Source organism: Athene cunicularia (genome assembly GCF_003259725.1).
Source record: "Athene cunicularia isolate RWA chromosome 24 unlocalized genomic scaffold, athCun1 chr24_part1, whole genome shotgun sequence".
In the NCBI taxonomy this organism is placed as follows: Eukaryota; Metazoa; Chordata; class Aves; order Strigiformes; family Strigidae; genus Athene; species Athene cunicularia.
In genome coordinates, this window is record NW_020799132.1 from 44438 (window position 1) to 59267 (window position 14830).

The following is a 14830-nucleotide window of genomic DNA, read 5'->3' on the forward strand; positions in this document are numbered from 1 at the left end:
CCTCCCTTCACCATGACCTCTATTTTCTATGGGATCCTTGCTCTCCTGTATATATTACCACCTGCCAATAATTCCCTAAATCTGAATAAAGTGTTGTCCATCTATATAATTGTGATCCCAATGGTAAATACCCTCATATACAGACTCAGAAACAAGGAGGCCCTGGAAGCCATTAAGTAGTTCTGGGGTAGGAAATCAACTTTGTGTTAATATTGGGGGGGGGGCGTGTTTCTGGATGCTGTAATCATCCTTGCAGATAAGATTAAGTCAAATTAACCCTAAGTGTGAGATTCAACTGCCCCAAAATTCTCCATTAAAAGGGTAGATGTAGAAAAGCTACCGCTATGAAAATAAGATTAATTTTTCTTAAGAGTTTGACCTCAGTTAGCTATCAGATGCCCATGCAGCTGCTCTCTCACTCCTCTTCCTCAATAGGACAGGGGGAGAAAAATAAGTGAAAAGCTTGTGGGTCAAGAAAAAGACAGAGAGAGCGCTTAGGAATTACCATCACAGCAAATCAGACTCAACTTGGGGAAGATTAATATATTTTATTGACAATTGGAAATAGAGCAGAATGGTGAGACACAAAGACAAAAACTAAAACGCCCTCCACCCATGTGTCCTTATTCCCAGGCTCAGCTTCACTCCTTCACTCCTGGCTCTTCCTCTTCGTTCCACCCACCATCTGTACAGGGGGGGTGGAGGATAGAAGGCTATGATCAATACAGAGCAGTTTCTCTCTGGTGCTTCTTCCTCCTCACGCTCTTCTGCTGCTGCAGAGTGGGTCCTCTCCATGGGCTGCAATTCCTTTAGCAAACATCCATCTGCTCCAGCACAGGATCCTCCAGGGGCTGCAGCGTGAATATCTGCTCCACCATGGGCTGCAGGGAAATTCCTTCTCCTTTCCCTCTCACCTTGCTCTTTGTACTGCTGTTCTCTCTCTTTCTTCCCTTCCTGCTCTGACTGTGTGGCAATTTTCACCTTTTCTTAAATACGTTTTTACAGGGATGCCACCAGCTTTGCTGATTGGCTCAGCAGTGGGTCGGTCTGTTTTGGAACCACCTGTGACTGGTGCAGGGCAATCTTTTCCCACAGAGGTCACCCCTGAGCCTCCCCACTATCAAAACATTGCCATGTAAACCCAAGACACTTGAAAAGCCTAGAACATCATAAACAGCACTAGACATCCATATTTAGGCTCCTGAATCCCATGCCACAATGTATTCCCCTCACACTCCAGCTGTCACCTCAGAAAATCAGTCCTTTATATCCTGCCTCCTACCTGGCAGGTGTTTCAGATACCCCAGAGCAGCTGTAATGGCACTGGGAGCCTATCACAGGCACTGCAGTGATACAATAAAATACACCTTCTATTTGACAAACCCTTTTTTGAAAAAAAAAAAAAATTTTTTAAAAAAAAAAAAAAAAAAAAAAAAAAAAAAAGTCATCTAGGTTGTGAGGATGAGTGAATTAATGCCTGCAAAACCAAATAACATTGCTCTTACATTTCTACGGAAAACAGAAATAAAGGTACAGAGGTAGGTAGGTAGGCATAGATAGACACAGACAGACAGATTCATGAAGAAGGTGTTTTTCTGTAGTATCTGAGCAGGATTTTTCTCCCAGAGGTCTGGTATTTTGAGCAGATGGCTATTTGGGTAGACCTCAGACAGAAGCACAGTGTGGAAAAATGAAGCAGTTTAGTATACGGATTTGGGGTTATTTTTCAGAATGCAGTGGGAACTCTTACATTATGGTAAACAGCAAATGTGTGCACGAGCCAGGTGCGGTGGGCTGGCCCTGGACAGTAATTAAACACCCACCCAGCCGCTCTCTCACTCTGTCCCACAAGGGCACGATGTTAATCCCTGTGGCCAGTTGGGGTCAGCTGTCCTGGCTGTGTTCCCAGGCAGCTTCTTGCCCACCCCCAGTAGCAGGGTACGTTCACATCCGGAAGATGGTGGGCTCCACAAAGCAGCCGAACAGGGAATTTGCTGCCTCCAGACATTCATGCAGCTGGACCTCTGCAAGCAGAGAGAAAAAGTACAGGGAGACCACAACTCACTAAGGGAATACAGTGTGTGCCTTACAGGAGCACTGGGAAGGAGGAACAAAGGTCAATGGGTGTCAGCTGCGGATTTGGTGAGAAAGACCCAAAGCCACTCCTCCCACCAAAATCTTCTTACCAGCTTGGTCCCGCAGCCACATACAAGCTTTGCCCTCCAGAAGCTCTGACCAAGATACTTTCCATTTATACCGGTGCAACCAGACTAAAGCCAAAACTGTGGCCCAGGCAGTTGGCTGCATATCCTGGGGGGAAAACAAAACAATCAAGGGGAAGAAATAGAAAGACAGATCAGACCTAAACCAGCATGTGGAAAAAGTAACATCTCCACACATACACACAAACTCTCTAAGCTTCTGACATGCTCAAAACTGGAAAGTTCCCAGGTGTCCCTGCTGATTCCATCCCACATCCTGCACACCCCCCCTCGACAAGCGGAGAGGCTCTATACCTCCACTGCTTGGATCTCTTCCTCTCAGTTCAGCTCAGACTGGAAACCTGGAGCAGAGGAAGGTTCAGCTCATGACAAATGCCCCACTCCTGCCCCATATCTGCTTACTTCACTGGCCCTTCGTCCCTCAACATCATCCTTGCTGAGCCCCAAGGCAGAAGCCAGGGCTGCGGTGAGGGCCCAGGAGCCATTTGCTTTCTGGAGTGCCACCACTACCCTGAGCCCAGAGAAGTCACACAGTCTTGATGACAGTGGTGAAATTGTCCACTCCCAACGGATGTTAAATGCTGGCAGCTCTTCCATCAGCTGCTCTTCAGGAGGAGAGTCCCGCTCTGGAAGAGAGAAATAGTCACACAGCTCATGAGAGGGGCAATGGCTAATAACCTCAAATTCTGCCATCTCCAGATATAGTTAACAGTCCTCCATCCTCTCTGGACTTTCTGATATTTTCCAGACCTCCCAGAGCATCCTCAGATCTTCCCAGTCCCTTGTAACTCTCCTAAAATCTGTCCTATATGCTCTAGTTTACCCAACATAATTCTCTCTGAACACCTTTAATTCCTCCCATGATTATCATTAATATTATTCTTTCCTGCCACTTTATGGCTCATGTTCACTGCTGAGGGCCCCACAGGGGTCCTTCTCCATCATCCACTCTTAAACTCACCAGCCTCAGCATGAGCTCTTCCTTTCCACATTCCAAGACGTAAGACCTCTTTGGAGCTACAGCAGCGCTGGATCACAAGAGAGTCAAGATGAGGAGGGTCAGGCAGAGCACAAGGGATTTATAGTCCCAGGCATGGCTCAGTTCTGGAGCAGATTTAAGAGCTTTTATGGGCAGAAAAAGAAGCACTTGGGCATAGAGTAGTTGGACCAAACAAGGGGTCACTAGGTCTGGCCTAAAGTTATACAGAGGTTGGAAGGGACCTCTGGAAGTCATCTCATCCAAATCCCTGTTCAAAGCAAATCTTATTAGAACAGCTTGCTCAGGTACCTGTGTAGTCAGTCTTGAATAGCTCTAAGGAGGGACATTCCAACAGTTTTTTATTATCTTTATGATTAAAAAAACCCCACAAAAAACAAACAAACAAACAAACAAAAACATTTTCCTCATACCCAATCAGCATTTCCCATGTTCCAACTTGCGTCTGTTGCCTTTTACCCTAATGCCTTGCACTTCCAAGAAGAGTCTGTCTCTGGCTTCTTTCTAATTTCCTCCAGTCAGCCAGTGGTAGACAGATATAGGATATGCTCTTCTTAAAGCTGAACAAACCCAACTTGCTCTGACTCTCCTCATGTGCCATGTGCTCAGCCCACTCATTTTTCTGGCCCTCCATGAGATTTGTTCCAGTATGTCAGGGTCTTTCTTGTAATGGAAGCAGAAGCTGAACACCATATGCCCTGATGCAGACCAGCAAACAGTGCTGAATCGAGAGGAAGGATCACCTTCCTGCACCCAGTGGCTACGCTCTCACTAATACAGCCCAGGATGCACTTGGCTTTCTTTGACTTGTGTTCAAGTATTTGTCCACTAGGATCCCAAGATCCTTTGCTGTACAGCTGCTTCCTGGAGTGTGCATGCCCCAGGCCTGTATTGTTTCACAGGGTTATTCCATTCCTGATCCATTCCTGATGCAAGATTTTGCATTTGATTTATTGAATGTCACGTGGGTCCTGTCAGGCCATTCTCACTGCCCTCCACTGTACTGACCACGTACCAGCTGTTCCCAATTTGGTACTGTTCATAAATGTGCTGGGAGAGTACTGTTCATTAATGTTCACGTCATTAATGAAGACGTTAAAAACAGTACTGTGACCATGAGAGATCCCTCTGGAGTTGCACTGGTGTTTGGCCGCCAGCTAGACTCTGAACTGCTGGGAACTGCTGCTTGAGCCCAGCAGCCTAGCCAATTTCCCACCAGCCTTATTGTTCACTTAACCAAGCCAATATCTCATCAGTTTGATGATAAGGAGCCTGGCAGCATGTCAAAGGCTGTTCCAAAATCAGGGTATACAGAGGCAATCTGTCCGGGTGCAAGAAATCCAGGAGGCTGCTGTTATGTCCTGAAGCATATTTTGTGATGCTGGTGCCTGATGAACCAGCCAGGAGAGACCTGCTATTCACAAACAGGGAGGAACTTGGTTGAAGATGTGAAGGTCAAGGGCAGCGTTAGCTGAAGCAATCATGAGACTGGAGATTACGATCCTGAGAGAAGTGAGCAAGACAAACATCAGAAGTACAACTCCTGGACTTCAGAAGAATGGATTTTGCCTTGTTCAAGATCCTGTAGGAAATTTCTGGAGGCCAAAGGGTCCAGCATAGCTTGATCTTCCAGGATCCAATCCTCCAGATCAAAGATGGTCCAGTCCAGTGGCAGAAATTCAAGGAAGCTTGCCAGAAGACCAGCATAGATGGACACAGCGTTCCTCAGTCCGATCAAACACAAAAAGCAGGTATGCAAAGGTGGAAGTGGAGACAGACTACTTGCAAGCAATACAGAGACATTGCCCAGTCATATAGAAATGGAGTTACAAACACAAAAGTGCCGCTGGAATTGAAATTTGTCAGGGAGGTAAAGACAACAGGAAAGGCATCTCTAAGCGCACTGACAGCAAAAGGAAGCCTAGGGCAAGTGTGGACATCTTGCTCAGTGGTGCAGGGGACTCTGTGACAAAGGATGTGGAAAAGGCTGTCATCGTCTCAAACTTTTTGGGCTCAGTTTTCACTGGTAATGTTTTCCCTCAGGTCTACCATGTTACTGAGTCTCCCAGCAGATTCTGTGTGAGTGAAGCAGTACCCACAGTAGAAGGCGGCAGTTAGGAAGCATGTAGGTTGGTGCCAAAGGAGTCGGCTGATGCTACCGCAAGGTAGTGACTTTTTCATCTTCAGAATATCATGGCAACTGTGAGAGGAACCTGATGACTGGAAAACAGTCAGACATCTCGCCCGTCTTCAAGAAGGGAAAAAAACGTTCAGGGACCTACAGGCTGCTCAGCCTCCCCTGAGGCCCTAGGAAGACTATGGAGCAAATCCTCCTAGAAGGACCATCCCGTATGGGCTTATCAAAAGTAAATCTTGCCTGAGCAAGCTCACTGCCTTCTCAGATGAGATCACTGGCACTCTCAGATGAGATCACTTCTCAGATGAGATGACTTTAGCACGGCCTTTGACAATGTCCCAAATTCTCCTTATCATCAGACCTGTAGATGCAGAAGGCTGGAAGGAGAGGAACCCTGGAAACTGCTGTGCAAATGGCAAGGCCTCTGCAGCTGGCTCGTTTTTGCTGAACTATATGAGGATAAAGCTAAAGATCCGTGAAGATATTTTGTGACAAACTTAGTGTTTGAGTATGGAGTTAAGGATTGTTAAAGACAAGGATAAGGTTACTTCAGGGAAGTATTAAGGCATTTGATTCTGAGTTTCCAGCCCAGAGCTGAGATGCAGGAGTTTGCTTTTTCTGTCATTCCATCCATCCCAGCACCACAACGACAATCAGGAAGTCTGGTGAGAAGATAAATGCTGAAAGTAGAGTTCACACTAGTCCAACACAGTTGGAGAATGCTCAACTATGAAGTTTCTCCTTACCTTTACAGGATGCTGAAAGCGGAGTGAGTGCCTCCGTGTCAGGGGCTTTGTGACCAAGCATCTCAAGGCAGAACTGGCACTTCTGGAGCATCCAAAACTTGGTGGAATCGAACCACACAGGCATGAAGCCATGCAACCAGAGCAGCTGGCAGGGAACCAGGTTGGAAGAGGGAGACAACAACATGGAGGAGTCTGGAGGCAAAGAATCTGGGAATAGAGACAGGTAGACAGGGGTTAGACACATGGGTCTTAGAGACAGGCAAAAGGGTGGTCGGGCCCACAGGATAGGGGGCTGCAGATGGTGAGGAGGCATCAGACCAACAAGTGCCGCTGTCCTGGTTCAGCTAGGATAGGGTTAAGTTTCCCCAGCAGAGAGAGATCTCCAGCTGGTTATTCATACCATGCTGACATAAGATCCGGGCGCGGGAGCACGGGAACTTTTTCCTTTGTGGCTTTGGTGGGGGGAGCACATGGTGGGCTGTCCATAACCATTGCAGTATTCCTCTGTATATCTTTTGTCTTGTTTACTGTTATTACTGTTTACTGTTGTTATCATCGCTACTGTTGTTGTTCAGAAAGTTTATTACACTATTGTATTCAATTTCTTCTTATTTAACCCGGGGTTTGTGCCCTACTTGTGTCCGAGGGTGGAGGATGGACAATGGCAACGTGGTCCCCGGTCCCGGCAGGGCTTAAACCAACACACCCACTTTCTCCTCCTAGTCCTACCCCCACCGTTTCCAGCCTTACCACGGTGCTGGGCATCCCTCTGTGTCATGCGTACTGCCACACTGGATGTGAAGGGGGATGGAACTCCCAGGCTGAGGCTGGACTTAACTGCGCTGTGCAAGATATCCTTTGTCCTGCTTGTCCCCTCCCAGGCCAGTTTCCACAGCAGGTGCATCATGGCCATGCGGTGCACAGGCAACCTGCAGGGACACGGAGTTAGTCCTTGGTTCCACCTCTGGAAGGGACATGGGATACATGGAGTAAAGAGGAGGGGGCAGTGTGGTAATGGTCACGCAGGTCCTCTCCCAAGATCAGGGCAGAGGGGACGAGATTCTCTTCCCACCTCAGGCTACAGTGTGAAGGATGCAAGTGAAAGAGACCCGCTGTCCCTCCTCCAGACCTTGCCAATGCCGCTGTAGCTCATGGGCAAGTGTGTTACCCTCTCACCTGTCGTCTGATGATGGGGACAGTGAGAACCTCAGTGTGTAACTGAAGGACTCACTGCCCACATGATACTGAAGCGTCACAGCTCCCTCATCCACCTCTGCATCCTGGTGAAACAAGGGAAAGAGTCAGACAGAAAAGTTTATCTGCTGGGCACAGGCAGCCGGGCTACTTAGATTCCATCCCTGCTCTACTAAGGTAGCAGATGCCCATGGTCAGAACAGAGGCACCGGTGTCTCTGGGGGAAAGGACAGGGTTCACAGAGCCTTGATGATAGTGGTCTCTCCAAAATCTAACAGAGGTGAAGGACTTCCAGTGCTGGGAAGATGAAAGAGGGAGTGAGCCCCTTACCTTCCAGAAAGCCCTGCCCCAGTGCAATTGGTTTCTGGATCACTCTCACCTGTGCTTGCCCATGGATCTGGGCATAGATGGAGCGCTGGTGTCCCTGGAATATCACCTCAGGAGCTTTTCTGATTGTTGACACCTCCAGGCCAGATGGAAGGTCCCAATGTAGTGAGATCCCACTAGCTGTAGGCTGCAGAGCCCGCTGCAGACATTTCACTGCCTGGGGAGGGGGAAACAGAGAGCACAGACCACTTGGGTTCCCTCCCACTTCTGGGTGGGGGGAAGTTGGAGGGCATCTCCCAGTTGGAGTGGATGGTGGATTTGGATTGCCTTGCATGTTTAGGAGAGCCACGGGAGGCACTGAATAAGGGGGGGGGGGGGGTGGTGCTGGAAGCCCAGGCACCTGGGTCATTACCTCAGATGTCATGTCCATCCTAGAGTGGATGCACACACATTCACCTTTTGTCTCCAGGGCCATGGCCTGGGAAAGTTTGAAGTTGTTAGTAGGAAAACAGAAACACCTGTACAGGAAAAGAGGGGGAGGTTAGAAATGGGGCAAAGGTGAGAGGCACAAAGGACAAGAATGGTACAAATGACAACGTCTGGAGAGGTAGAGATGCTTCTAATCATAGAAATGAAAAGTCTCTCAGAGTTTTCCTGTTCCCTCCAGGCTGAGAGATGTTGCCAGATGAGACTGTGAGAATGGGGTTTGGGTAGCAGAGTGCATTGAGGTATTGCATGGTGAGGATGAAAAGAAAAAGTGCTGAGAAGAGCAGAGGCAGATTCGGAGAGGAAGCCACTAGATGAAGAGTATTAGTCATAGTGAAGTAAGGCAAGCACGGGGGGGTGGGGGTGTTACTGAAGTTCCATCGATGTAAAGAGAAGATCGGAGGAAGACTAGGGTCTGGAAGAATGTTTGAAGGACTCCGACAGTCAGGGGGAGAGGAAGGTTGTGAGTTAGCATGTTGGGGGACAGAAACAGGACTCTCTCGTTACCGGTGGTGGTCCCGGTAACGGTAGACCTCAGCCATGACAGCTTCCTCTTCATTGGAGATCTTCCTTTGGATGAAGATGAAAAGCTGAGGGAGAGAGGAGGGGAATCAAAGATTGAGAGGCCTGGGCACCCCTGTGGAGGAAAAACACCCTCCTAGAGTGCAGGCAGCCTCCCCAGTTTGCTCCCTTACCCTCTCATGCCCGCTGGCCTTGAAACAGGAAAAGACATTGTGTGCCTCCTTTCATTAACAGCAGGACACCTCTTAGCACAGAGGCACTCCACAGGGCAGATGTGCCTTCCCCAAGTGCAGACAAATTCCACAGAAGCTCTCCCAAGCTGCCCACCCCAAAGATGGTGTCACTTTCTGCCATAAGGATGCCCCCCACATGCCAACTCCTGGTGTTAGCAGCAGTAGGATATCTCACCCTGAGGCCTGATCTCTACCTTTACCCCACTGTTTACACCCATTCCCCTCCCCATAACTCTTTGGCCCCTGATACCTGGCGGGGATGCCCATGAAGGAGAGGAGTGCTGTAGATAGACCTTAGGAGGCCCAGCAGGTCACAGCCCCCCAGATCAGGGCAGATGGAGGAGATGCGCCCCATTGCATTGTCCATGCTTTCCTGCGTGTATTCCACACTCTGCCTGTGAGAGGGCACCCAGAGTGTCAGAGGGGGGAAGAACGTGGCCCACAGCTACCCTCACATGGCCACGCCATAGCAAAGCCCCACCTCACTCCAAGTGCTACAGAAGCACCTTGAAAAGAGCACTGACTTACCCTCTCACGGCCCCCAACAGATCCTGCCCCATAGCTGCCCTCCAGCAAGAGCCTGTCCCATAGTTCCACTTGCAAAAGTCATACTCTACTTACCCCTCCATAATCACCCCCAACTCACGGATAGAAGGCTTTGAAAGTGGCCCCAAAAGTGTAGATGTTGAAGTAACAGCCCAGAGGCAAACTCTTGAGGAGGAAAAGCAGTGTGTTCTGGGGACAGATGAAGGCATGGGCAGAGCTCAGATCGGGAAGCTAAGCAGAACATCTGCCCACATGAAGTAGTTTGCCTCTATGCCCACCAACTGGGCATAAGTGCTATGGAAAATCCCCCCTGAAGACCTCCTCCAGTGGTACCTGTGCATCCTGGAAGAGGCTGCGATCCATCAGAAAGAGGAATTCCCCAAGCTGGCCTGGACTGGGCACCGTCTCGGGAATGTTGGGCATCAGTGTCACCATCACCACAGGGTCTCCCAGCAGAGACCCTGCAGTGCATGGGGGGAAACAAGGAGGATTTTTAGATTGGAGCCCCCTTCCCCGTCTCTTTGCGTTTGTCCTCATCTCTGACCTATTGCCTGAGAAGCCCCGCAGATCCCCCCAGTCTCCCTGACACCCTCTCCCTAATGCTTACTTCCACCAACCTCACTCACCAGGTGGGGCTTTGGGATCTTGCCTCTCCACCACGGCACTGAGAGTGGGAGACCCTTTGTAATACACCAGTAAGTTCAGACTACCCTCCATCCAGGGTGACGATTTCAAGGAGAACTGAGGACAAGTAGGGTGTGGAGAGGAAAGAGAAGCAAATGAAAGGATTGAGAAGTCCTAAGGAGCATCATCAGGCTGCAGACCCTTCCCTTCTCTCCCACTTTGGGACTCTCACATCTGGCAGGGCCATACCTCAGCAGATGTCTGATCTGGAGCCGTATATTCCAGAGGAGTGTGGCTGGTGTTAATGGCTATATGGGACACACCATGGGCTGACTTCAGACAGATGCTGAAGTGCAGATTTTCGGATATCTCTTCCCCACAGAGCAAGCCTGAATTGATGAAGATATAAGGAGGTGTGAGAAAGTGAAAGAAGAGACCCCAGAGCAGCAGACAGCTGTGGCGGGGCACTGTGACTTGTTGGTAGAGGGGAAATGTGACATCTGAGATGTCCTCACTGTGGTGCTGGGGGGGAAGGTGGGTGTGGGTGGTGGTGGTGGTGAATCCAGACTCACACTGTGGTTTGTGTAGGGATGTGGGGGGATCTCTTGCTGTAGGATATATAAGGACACTTGTGGGGTTCCTGACTGTGAGGTGCAAGGGGGAATATTCAGATTCTCTCACTGAAGCACTTGTGCGGATACAGGGGTACCCCCAGAGGACTACTGGGGAGCAGTGTGTTCCTCCCTGGGGGATACACCCGGGGGATCACTCACTGAGGTAGTTGATCCGAGGAAACAGCTGACTTGGCCAGCAGAACTGGGCAGCTCCACCAGGCTGCAGTGGCAGCTCCTGGACATAGCACAAGCTGATGGCCACCTCTGCTTTAGGAGGCAGGGTCCCCAGGAAACAAGCAAACACAGGGCCCCAAAGATCGCACTGATCCTGCAGGTATCTTAAATTCTCCATGCCTAAAGTGGCTTTGCACAGCTGCTGGGCCTGTCACAAAGGGAGAAAGGTGTGTCACTGTGGTCTCCAGAGGATTTCATCCTCTCACCTCCACCCTTCATCCCAACCCGTGGTCCACCCCTTCCCACAGCAATCCCAGTACCTCCTCCTTCTCCCAGAGCATCGCTTCAATACGAGTGTCCCCCGTGGTAGCATAGAAGGTGTGTACAACAGTGTCAGAGTTCACAGGAAAGATGAACATCGTCTCCTTAGAAACTTCCTGAACATTGCGGAAAAACAGCTGAGACGCCACATCAGCCACAAAGTCTTGGATGGTTACATTTACTGTCACAGTTTCCAGCTTCACTTCAGAATGGGAAGAAAAGAACCATACTCTCCTCTGGAAGAAGCCTGAGGAAGACACAGCAGCTGTCAAACTCCCCGGCTGCCCATAGGAAACTTTAAATCTGGGGCATCTACTTGTAGTGGGAAAGAGTTGCGTGCCCAAACCTGTCACAGGAATGCCAGTTGCAGAAGCTGACAAATAGCAATGAAAGGTCCCGGAGGCTGCCAACATGTTTCCCTTAGACCACAGTTCCTCAGCACACTAAGTCCCTTTCAGCTCAATGCACATGGCAGCTGTGCCCTCAGATCACCCAACTGTGCCATGCTACATCTTAGTTCAGGCCTACCATGGCATTAAGAGCGGTCTGTCTGTCCCACAGCATATAGCCTAAGATGGTCCCACAATAGAGCTTCATGCAAATGGCAGGAGGTTCCCTGAAGCTCCTCAAACCCTCAGACCGTATCCCAGAGTTAGGAGCAGGTCCCACCACCTGCTATGAGACTAATGCTCCAAGAGTTGAGCTCGATTTTCAGCTCAAGCAGATATACTGCTCATTTTGGACTACTGGAAGGGAAGGGGGACCATACAAAGGGCATTTCACAAGGCATCAAAGGTAGAGTCACAGGAAGTCACCTCATCTCCTTTTCATTGTCAGCAGCAGAGACGTTTCTTGCTGACCTCCCCTTCTCACCTGTCATACTTGCAGGGTTTGGTTTATCTAAGGCCAACAATGTGTAAATCTGAATTTGGTTGGAAGATGGATTTGGTGACCTCTCTGCCTGCTATGACAGCCCCCTCAGTGGAAAGGCAACCTTCTCCATACCTTTGCCCTTGGTTTGAAATGAAGAGCATTCTCGGGCAAGGTTTGGCATCAGTGGTGCATCATCAAGCTTAATGGTAAAATGTGTTGGAGTAGTGTCTTAGTAAAGACTGGTGTAACGCTCTAGTAGGAATGGAGTTACACTTAGCAAAGGAAGGTGTAAGACCTTTACTGGGGTTTCTGTAATGTCTTGGAAGGGGATGGTGTACAGAAGATGGTACAGTTCACCCGGAGGGGACGATGCAGCTCACCAATCAAGTGATGTGCCTAGGTATCATGACACACCAAGTGATGATATAATGCCATGGCACTGAGGAGTGTTGCCCCCCCATCCCACAGTAGCAGACATCTCTTCTGCATTATCCTCCCACTTTGTGATGGTTTCCTGGAAAGCCGTCAGCACTTTGCATGAGATGAATCACACAAAAATACCTTCTGCTACGCCAGCCAGAATAATGAAGGCTGACTACGGTCCATGTCCCTGAGATCCCAGAACATGGTGAGATTTGACTCCCTGACTGATCACCCAAGAGATCAGTTTCTTCCCACACTATTCTCCCAGCTAAATCTTCCCCACTGCTCACAGATGCCACCCTTCTGGCCCCAACTCACCCCTAGAGATATACTGTTTTCTCAGGATGCCACTTTTCCTCATCTTGACTCTGTGGTTGAAGACAGCTTCTGTGTGCAAAAGAGCATAAAGTGAGCTATGAGGACCTTGAGAAAGAAAACTGGGCACCTCCATCTTCCCTTCCTCCAAGACATAGACACACACTCCCCCCAACATGGGCCAGGGTGACTCTTTACTTCTTCACATCCCACGTCAGATCCTTTTTGCTCCTCTCTCACCAGCCTCAGAGCAGATTAGTAGGACACAGCCTGGAATGGGAATTGCAGGTGTCAGAAATGCCTTCTGGTTCAGTGTGGGGGTGGTGCTTAATTCAGATTAGAGCACAGGGAAGGTGGGAGCAATGGTGGGCCACAGCCTGAGAGACAAGGCACAGCGTGAGTTGGGGCCTGAGCAGTGATTGCTGCACCTGGAGGACACCGGTACCAGTGTTGACAGAGGGAGAAATGGGCAGAAGGTTGGACTGAGCAGGCAAAGCATGGTCTGGGAGAATGGGTGGAGAAACACCTGGATCTGTGTGAGGAGAGTGGTGTAGCTGGATAGTTGGAGAGGGCTGTATTTTGTGGCAGTAAGAGTGAGCGAATGGCAGAAAAACAATGGCCATATGGGGATCTGGGGAGGGGAATGGACGAATGAATTTACAGTTGGGATGCATGGATGCACATCCAGGGAAGTGGGGGGAGGGAGAATATTGGAGGCATTGATGAGTAAATGCAGCTGTGTGGAATGTGAGGGAGGGGCGATAAGAAGTGCCTGGTTTGTGACTCATCTGTCAAGGAGGCCCCTAAACCATCAGGTCTGTGCATAGGTCAGTGGTCTGAACTCTTCCAAGACTGAGTAGAGCCTTAACTCTGTTGTCAAAACATTGGACAGGAGGGCCGTTTGCAGTGAGGAGCCCAAGCACAGGTGAGTGGTCCTTGCAAAGGTGAAGACGCCCAGTCTAGCTGTCTCCTGTAGCTGTGCTGTACGTATTGGTGTCACGTATCTATCTTAGAAATGACAGGACATTTGAAATGACACTAGCCACCCGCATTTCAACAATTGAATCTCACCCCTCAATTTAAACATGAAGAAGGGCCTCTTCCTCCTAGCACAATAGTCAGATTCAGTCCAAGAGTATTACGGTATTGTACGTATTTAAAATAGATACATTCAGATTAACTTCTAAACTTCTGCAAGGGGGTTTGCCATTGCACACAGAAAGAGGGGGTGAGAATGGGGCAAAGGAATGAATGAGGAGTGAGGGGGGTGTGAGCTGAGATAGAATGAGGAAGGGAAGGAGGGATGTGCATTCTCTGCTGTAGGTGATCCCGTTGGGGGGACCATTGTACATCGAAGAGTTAGTGGTCCACATCGCAGTTAACCCAAGGAGGCCAGGACTGCACCGCGCTGCACATACAGCTCGACCCTCAGGTCTGTGCTGCGCTGCACATAATCCCAGGGCCGCAGGGTAACCCCAGGCAGCTCACTGGATCAGAGGCAGCTCTGGAACATGTGCATTGTAATGCACTCTGTGCTGATTAGAGGCCTGTTCGATGGTGCACAACCCGAGTTTCCCGGCATCTGAGGGGGTGTGAAATTACCTCTGCTGTTCTCTCTTCCTTTATAGTGTCAGCTCTAAGCAATGTCATTCCAAAGTATGCTTTGCAGAAGCTGAATGTCTTTCCTCTGGGATCATGGCGGACCAGTACCCACCGCCTGGGGCACAGGATTTGGCACAGCCCGTGGGGCCCAGTAAGAAACACTTTTCTGGGGAAAGGATAATGAGGACGCTGCGGACTGAGAGCCTGGCTGGTCCCGGCACACAGCCGCGGAGGCAGTCACCACACACTTGGCCCAGGTGGTTTTCCTGGTGAAATGGGAAAGCGAGGAGGAATTATCTGAATGTTCCAGCCCAGCCGAAGCACTAAAGTGCCTCAAGCAACGCGGGGTAGGGCGAGGAGAACGTGTGCTGTGCTTGGTGGTTGCCAACGTGCTGGGAGCGGACCCGGGGACGTTTGGAGCTGAAGCTGCAGCCCCGGGTGAGCTGCAGGCGCAGCAGCGCAAGGGGGTCCCGG

The 14830-nt window shown here is 49.8% G+C and overlaps 1 protein-coding gene across 10 annotated transcripts in view; it reads right to left on the reverse strand.

Annotated features, from left to right (window-relative positions):
- Positions 1 to 1422: 1422 nt before the first annotated feature.
- The window catches only part of LOC113488546 (von Willebrand factor A domain-containing protein 5A-like), a 15193-nt gene continuing 1785 nt past the window's right edge, over positions 1423 to 14830 (reverse strand). For 3 of the 10 annotated variants that reach the window (XM_026863790.1, XM_026863792.1, XM_026863791.1), the window contains 17 exons: positions 12758 to 12826; positions 11143 to 11390; positions 10808 to 11030; positions 10284 to 10423; positions 10037 to 10151; positions 9744 to 9871; positions 9511 to 9599; positions 9115 to 9259; positions 8617 to 8699; positions 8036 to 8141; positions 7676 to 7840; positions 7279 to 7382; positions 6853 to 7031; positions 6103 to 6309; positions 2625 to 2848; positions 2187 to 2310; positions 1423 to 2024 (listed from right to left, as the gene is read on the reverse strand). In XM_026863790.1, the coding sequence (XP_026719591.1) occupies positions 1945 to 2024; positions 2187 to 2310; positions 2625 to 2848; positions 6103 to 6309; positions 6853 to 7031; positions 7279 to 7382; positions 7676 to 7840; positions 8036 to 8141; positions 8617 to 8699; positions 9115 to 9259; positions 9511 to 9599; positions 9744 to 9871; positions 10037 to 10151; positions 10284 to 10423; positions 10808 to 11030; positions 11143 to 11390; positions 12758 to 12800 (2403 nt within the window). In that variant the 5' untranslated portion in view covers positions 12801 to 12826 and the 3' untranslated portion in view covers positions 1423 to 1944. Of the gene's footprint in view, positions 2025 to 2186; positions 2311 to 2624; positions 2849 to 3183; positions 3251 to 4004; positions 6037 to 6102; positions 6438 to 6808; positions 7032 to 7278; positions 7383 to 7675; positions 7841 to 8035; positions 8142 to 8616; positions 8700 to 9114; positions 9260 to 9510; positions 9600 to 9743; positions 9872 to 10036; positions 10152 to 10283; positions 10424 to 10807; positions 11031 to 11142; positions 11391 to 12757; positions 12827 to 14830 lie in introns of those variants that run through there. The other 7 variants (XM_026863793.1, XR_003399950.1, XR_003399949.1 and 4 more) reach the window with 7 other exon arrangements.